The sequence below is a fragment of the Montipora capricornis genome, chromosome 2, assembly GCF_036669925.1.
Source record: "Montipora capricornis isolate CH-2021 chromosome 2, ASM3666992v2, whole genome shotgun sequence".
In the NCBI taxonomy this organism is placed as follows: Eukaryota; Metazoa; Cnidaria; class Anthozoa; order Scleractinia; family Acroporidae; genus Montipora; species Montipora capricornis.
This window is the reverse complement of record NC_090884.1, coordinates 61,582,871-61,590,370: the sequence shown is the minus strand read 5'-3', so window position 1 is coordinate 61,590,370 and position 7,500 is coordinate 61,582,871. Positions and strand designations below refer to the sequence as shown.

Sequence of the window (7,500 nt, the reverse complement as noted above, 5' to 3'; positions counted from 1 at the left end):
ATTATCTTCTAAGCGCAGGTGTATCTTGCAGTAAAATACTCTTTTCTACATGTTCTCTTAACCATTTTTGGTTTTCCTCGTTTGAATCCATCATTTCCGTCCTGAAACAGCTCCAGTAGCACAAATGCTACAAGCGATTTACGTTTCAGTGTTAGCGCCATACTTACATTTAGCGCCAACTTGAACTAGAATGTTTCATCAAGCAATGTTGGATAGTGTTTTGCCACTACCTCAACATTTACATCCGACAATGTTGCATGTGGCATCCAACTTTGTTCGATAGTTTGGCCAGGGCTTTGCAACCCCCTTTGTTGAAACAGCTGCCTGTTTCAACTCCAGCAGCCGCTTGTAAGAAAACTTCTTGAAACCCCTGCATAGGCAACACATATTTTCATGACAAATAACTTAGAAGTCTTCACTGAACACCTCTCAAATGGTAAGTTTACACAGCTCTGTGAGGAGCAGTTAGTTGGGTAAGGGGTTAAACCAAAACAACTTTCTTAAGGAAAGAAATGGGCTGCAGTATGTCACTACCCTTGTTGCAAGCTTACACCTAAAGAGGGCATCAGTGGCTGCAGGAAAAAATTTACTTTGTTAAATTAACGTTATTAAGAGTTGGTTGAACACAAAAGGAGGATGTCTGGAAGAACTTTTTTTACTGTATGTAGATGCAACTCATAACTGGAATGTGGTCTTGATTTCAGTTTCCATTACTAGCTTAATCACTAAGCCCAGTCAGTCAAGCTAAAGTTCTCACTCTTGGTCAGCCTGTGAGTGCAAATGTGCAACTGGTAGTACATCTGCCTTTGGCCAGGCCCAATGAAGTTGACCGCATAATCGAAGATTGGTGACTAGTGATGTCACTTCAGGAGTGACTTGAAATTGGAAGAGATAGCTCACTACCTTATAGATGATCATTGTGTAGTTTCATTAAGGGACACTTCAAGACACCGTTTAGTGAGTGATGGAACATTAAAGTGACTTTTCTTCTTAAGATGATGGCAACGGTCTTTCATCAGGTTCGAACAAAGACATAAGAGTTCAAAGATCTAGACTTGTTTGACGGTGATGAGCCTTTCAATTCAGAAGAAGGCCCCTATTGTTAACAGCCACTGGCAGATCAAGACTAGCTTCGTGAATATAATAATTGTGAAAGGACAAAAATAAAAGGAAGACAACAACAGCTACAAAACCAGTTTGGCAGGATTGTAACAAAAACAGAAAGTGTACGAGCTTGGACAAGAAATTAAACTTAAATAAATAACAAAAAGTTAAAAAAAAATCGAAATGCCGATTTTCACACGTAAAACAACTATGATTGTACACTAATGCAGGGGCAGATGTAGGGGGAGGGTGCAGGGGGTGTGCACTCCCCCTGAGATGACCTGTGGCTTTCTAATGCAACTGGTATTCTGCAAAAAATATACATATCACCAATGAGCTACGCCATTCCATAGTGGTGCACCCCATCCTTGGAAAAATCCTGGATCCACCCCTGAATGAGTAATGACCAACCTGACTACAACTTTGATCAGATAAATCGAAACTTTGGTACTGGAAGAACACCAATTTTATCATTTGTGTGTGTTCGCTTGCATTTCCTCAGGAGCAAAGTGACAAAAACACAGAGTGGATGAATCGCTTGACAAGGTGTCCACTTGTTGCACTTCAACTTCATGAAATCCATCCATTTCTTCCTTCCGGCCTTGGCTTCACTTTGATTGTCACCATAAAATGGAATTTTATGTAATGTTATGCCCTTCTCTGCATCAGGAATATTTGAACAACCCACTACTACACATGTATCAGGCATATCTGAAGAGCCTGACAAAGGAACAAAGCAAAAATGATCTACCAAAAAAACTGAATTAGGTGCGCGGTTCCTGGAATGACATCACAGTCACTTCTGGAACCAAGTCTCTTTCTGGTGCTGTCTCCTGGTCAACATGATTGGGCATGGCCAAAGTGCGAACTCTGAAGATTTATTTCGAGGTCAAAAAGTGGCGGAATTGAAAATTTATTTTTGGGACATTTATCTACGCTTTATAGAGATGCCAAAACCATAAAAACCTGGTAGGCTGTATAGACACTTGAAAGATTTTCCGAAGTATTTTGTGGAGAAAACTAAGCAATAAAAGAACAAAAACTTTGAAAACCATACACCAGTTGGCCACCATGTTTACAAATTTTACTCCCAGCGTCGGTGCACAGGCCACCCATGCCAAAGTTCAACATAATACTAGCCAATCAAAAGGCTGATACGACAATTTTTCACTTGTAAAAAAATTTGTACGACCAATCAAAAGGCTGATACAACAATTTTTCACTAGTGAGAACATCGTATGCCGACCGGTTTTATTTCATCACAGAAATGTACGTAAATCACTATACTTATATATAACAAAAGAAAGATACCTAAGAGAACATGTTTATTACTTCATCTTGATGGAAGTTGATTGCTTGAATGAGAGTTCTCCTGGAAAGGACTGATGTTTTGACAGAGGTTTTGACAACCTTGGCAAAAGTGATCATCAAAGTCACTTGACTCTGACGATGACTTCCACTTTGGTTTTCAAAACAACAGAGAAAAAAACCAGTTCTTCTCAGGACTACACTCACCTGGATATTAAATCTCATTCCTGGGTTCAGATTAGTTCAACATATATGGGATTGGTGGTTAAATCTGCTTCTATACTGGTAACAAAAGCATTTCGTTTTGAGACAATTTGAAAAATGACACTCACTCTTACCTAATTGTTCACTAAGAATCATTAATGGGCAATTATGTGTAAGTCAACAGCCAGTGTTATCAATAATAGCCCGACAGACACCTTAGTCCGTTCCACTAATTTGGTCTGATACAAGTCAATGCTTATTTCCCATTTTATCTTGAGTCTAGAACAAGCTGCATAATATGCCAAGTCCTTGGTACACAGTCTTGTAAGGCTTACTTTGATGACTTCCATTAATCATGAAAAACGTGCCATACAAAAATGGTGGCTTTGACAAACTCAAATGAAAGTACTTGCTGTCTTTTAGTCACTCCTTAACTCTTGATTTCCTGGTTGCCATTCCTGCTGCAGTATTTTACATATGAGTGATGGTCACAGTGGCACTGGACCTGCAATATGGGTCCCTTTCTACTTCCTTCCAAGATAGACTCTGATGAGTGATGTGGTGGCTGTAATGAGGCAAGTCCATCACTGAAGCACTGTGCTAAAAAGTGTTATGCACTGTGACGTGAAAAAGTTTCATGAACACCAAACAACTCTACAAAACCATCGAACTTTCCGTAACCTTAAGCTTAATTAATCAATTTAGCTCCATCATGATTACACAGTACAGTCTTCCTGAAGATTGGAACTTAATATTTCAATATTAATGCCGTGGCTTGCTATTCATTATCTTAGTAATCAACTTGGCAGGCCCGCACAGCGAGAAGTTTTAACAGAAGAAACAGTGGTATGTGAATGACAGAGTAATCTCTGTAATGAATGCCTTCGAGACGCAAACATAGAAGAAGCTTGTAGGTTAACAACAAAGCCACCAAGAAAAGACTCCACAACGTTCTCATTGCTGCTAAGCGTTTGTCACCGGCTAAGTAAAGTCTCAAGAACACGATGGCTGAGAAGTAAGCCACACAGCCGTCGCAAACGAACAAGGGAATAAACACGGTCCACCAGGAAAACGTTCCGTCCTCCAATTTCACAGCCAACAAAACCGAAAATATGAGGATCGTGACTATATGAAGCCATAACTCGAAGATCGATAGTCCTAGCCATTTGATGACTTCTTTTAGCGTAAAGATCATCTTACGGAATCAAGTTATGAGGACCAACGTAGCCACCAAATTGTGACCGTTGTCATGCACTTTTCCTTGACTCTTCCTCCATTTTCTTGCCGTCATTCTCTGCGCGCTGAGGATACTGGTTTGGTGTTTATAAGTTTCAACCTAGCGGGAGGGGTGGGGTAAGGGCAGTCGTAAAAATGAAAGTACTCCTTTGCTCATTGGCTATGTCCTACCATCTTATGCACTCAAAAGCTACTCAAGTTAATTATTTGATTCTTGTTCTCTTCCTGAGGAAATTATTCCAAGATTTTGAGTGTAATCTGCCAATCACTGAGGGAAATCACTTAGGGAGATCCCGTTGGAGTAATAGTATCCCCCATGGGAGAGAGGCTGGCGCCAATGTTTAAACTCGCGAATTTTTAAAATGGCGGCAAGATATCAAAAATGTTGGGTTTCACCTCACAAAGTTAGTCTGTTGGTACTCATCAAATGCATGAGTTCCAGCTGTACAGAAGAAGGACAAGAAGATTACTCAGACTGTTTAACCAGGTGTAGAGATAAACTGTCTTTGCTTCTGTTAGAATTCTTTGAGGTAAGGTGAAGTTCTCAAATATTTACTGATATAGTTGTAGTTTGTAAATTTATGGCAGCACTGCCAAGGTTTGTAAACTTCTGTTAGCCTTTTCTTGGTATAAGTATAGCTATTCTGAGGGAGAGAAAGGTACCTTTGTGAACTTGACCCCCACTATACAGTGTCCCTCAATTTAATAGTACCAAAGCACTAATTCACTTGACACTTAAATAAAGTTCATTATTATTTTATTATTATTATTATTATTATTATTATTAGTAGTAGTAGTAGTAGTAGTAGTAGTAGTAGTAGTAGTAGTAGTAGTAGTAGTAGTAGTAGTAGTGGTAGTAGTAGTAGTAGTAGTACTATTAATTCCCATGGCCCCAGTTATTGCCGGTAATTTGGACTGAGTCCCAAGTAACTAGTGGCATAAGGGAGCCCAATGTTTATTTTTACAGTTCTGGAAAAGAGCAGTCTTCTGGATCATCTCCACCACCGTACTGACCCCAATCATTCAGGAAGTCACCTTGGGACTGTTCCTGGTGCACATATCACTATCGGAATCACTTTTGCCCCTATTTTCCACTTTTTCTTTAATTCTCTATCTAGGCATTTTTCTACCTTTTCATCTTCCTTTTCCTTAACCCTTGTATCCTCTGGAATGATAATTTGCTACATCAATGATTTGGCAGTTTTTCTCTTGTTTGTTTACTACAACTATATTATTATTATTATGTTTATCTAAACTTTCATCAACTTGTATTACAAGACATGAAATCATTATTCAGGAAAATGCCCCGATAAATGTATCCACAATTTCCCAAAGTACGACAATTATTGTCACAGTGGTACTTAGTGAAATTGCAGATATTCCTAGATAGTGATTTCATGTAAAATTTAATGCAAATTTGGCAAGAGCAATTATCCACTTTTGGCACTTTCTAATAACGGTCATACTATCGTCGTCTCCTACGGTCTTCAATTTATCAATCAGTTCTTTATGATAGCCCAACAGGAAATCGAAAGTTACATTAACCCTTTCACTCCCAAGAGTGCCACTTATAGATTTTACTCTTTCTAACGCCAGATGATTTTACTCGTCAATGGGGAACCCCACGGGGGTGAAAGGGGTAAATTAACCTTAAGATGTTGTGGGACTTCAGAGTGAGAACAGACCATGAGATTGAGGCTAGGATACTGGATTTAATAATCATCAACAAAAGAGAGTACAATAGCCAAATTATAGACGTGGCAATGCCGGAAGATGTAAGTGTGAGAGTAAAAGAAGACGAAAAAGTAGAGAAATACCAAGACCTCGCGAGAGGAATTCGAAAGATGCAGGGTGTAAGGTCAAAGATGATACCCATAGTGGTGGGGGCATTGGGAACAATACTGCTGAGGTTAAAAGAAAATCTGAAAACCAATGGTGTGGACACAGCCATTGAACTGATTCAGTGATGTGCACTTTTGGGGACAGCAAGAATTCTTAGAAAAGTGCTGGAGATGTAGACAGGAAAGGGAAAGAAAAATGAAGAATGCTTCTTGGTTACCCTAGGCAACTGTTGTTGCCCGGAGCCAACCAGATTTAACACCTTTTATCTTAGAGGATTAGACTAAGTAATAATAATAATAATAATAATAACAACAATAACAACAACACCAACAACAACAACAACAACACTAATAATAATAATAATAATAATAATAATATTATTATTATTATTATTATTATTATTATGACAGAAGGCTATTACAGACACCTTCAGTTTCAAAAACTTGGGAAAACATTTGTTTTGAAATTTTACTTTTTTCCTGGTGGACAGTACCGGTAGCCTTGTGAGCAAATAATAACAGTTGACGTATTTACATAACATGTAGATGCAAACAAAAACCATACATTCACTTAAATAATAAATTATCAATCTTTAGTCAATGCATATGAAATATGATAAATGAACAGCTTCGAGAAAGTTTGTTTCTTTGGCAGAAAAGTTGAAAGGAGCTGAAAGCTTGAAAATTTTTGTCTTTCAGATCCCTGATTTAACTTTGTCACAGTTGTCTCAGCAGCTAAAGGTGGTAGATGTTAGTTTGCCTGAACTTGTCATAAAAAGGTAAAAAGTACTGGCTAAAACACAGAATAATAATAATAATAATAATAATAATAATAATAATAATTATTATTATTATTATTAATAGAGCCCTGGAACTTGTTGTTGAAGTTGTTGGCTGGCATGATTTGAGTAGAGTAACAGAATTTGCATCATTGTCAAAATGAATCTTAATCTCATGTTTGAAAGAATCTGTCTTTAATTACTTCAATTTCAGGAAGAAAGTAGCTGACTTTTCTTAGTGAAGTAGCAGACACTTGTGTCGACTGTCTTTACTTATTAAAACCACTGAGAGTCTCATTCGAACCTTCGAGACCAGGCTTGTTTGGTTCAACCCACCCCTGATCCAAAGGGGCCACCAAGTATAAAGACACCCATGACTAAATTTGGAAGCTCTTCTAGTGCCTGGCTCTTTTATCTACTGCCAAACCAATAGTAAAAGCCCAAACTGTCACTAAATATAAAGACAGCAAAGAAATTATATTATGCCTAGTGTTGACTTAATTGTCATTTAGTTTCCTTTACATGACCTTTAGAGTCATAATAACAATAGCTCATTTTACTGGCCACATGGGATTCGTCCTTTAGTTCGTACAAAGTCTAACTTTTCTATTAAGCGTTTTAGTTCTACATTTACTGTCCATTGTTAAGTCATAGTCTTTTTGTCATATTAGCAAGCCCAAACTTTCACTGTATAAAACATATGGGAAAGATATGTGAGTTTCTTTCTTTGTTGTTTTACGTTAACTGTTAGTGGAATTAGTTTCATAACCTATTTCTTGGCATTGCTATCAATTTCACCTATCCTATAGGAATAAACAAATAATAGTAATTAATTAAAACCGGAACAATCAGTACTCAAGTTCAGCACAGGCAGGGCTCTTAAGGAAGCTCGAAAGGGTTTCAACACTTGACAGAGTCTCTGTTTAGACTGAATGACGCTACAACACTGGATCACGTAACAGCAATGTTATGATGGTATCATATGAAACAATGATTATTTTCAAACAAGATGTGATCATTATTGGGAT

The 7,500-nt window shown here is 37.9% G+C and overlaps 1 protein-coding gene across 1 annotated transcript in view; it reads left to right on the top strand.

Annotated features, from left to right (window-relative positions):
• Positions 1 to 4,180: 4,180 nt before the first annotated feature.
• LOC138030260 (anaphase-promoting complex subunit 5-like) overlaps positions 4,181 to 7,500 on the top strand; it is a 33,693-nt gene continuing 30,373 nt past the window's right edge. Inside the window, exons 1-2 of the mRNA XM_068878163.1 lie at positions 4,181 to 4,382; positions 6,393 to 6,472. Of these exons, the coding sequence (XP_068734264.1) occupies positions 4,215 to 4,382; positions 6,393 to 6,472 (248 nt within the window). The 5' untranslated portion in view covers positions 4,181 to 4,214. The remainder of the gene's footprint in view (positions 4,383 to 6,392; positions 6,473 to 7,500) is intronic.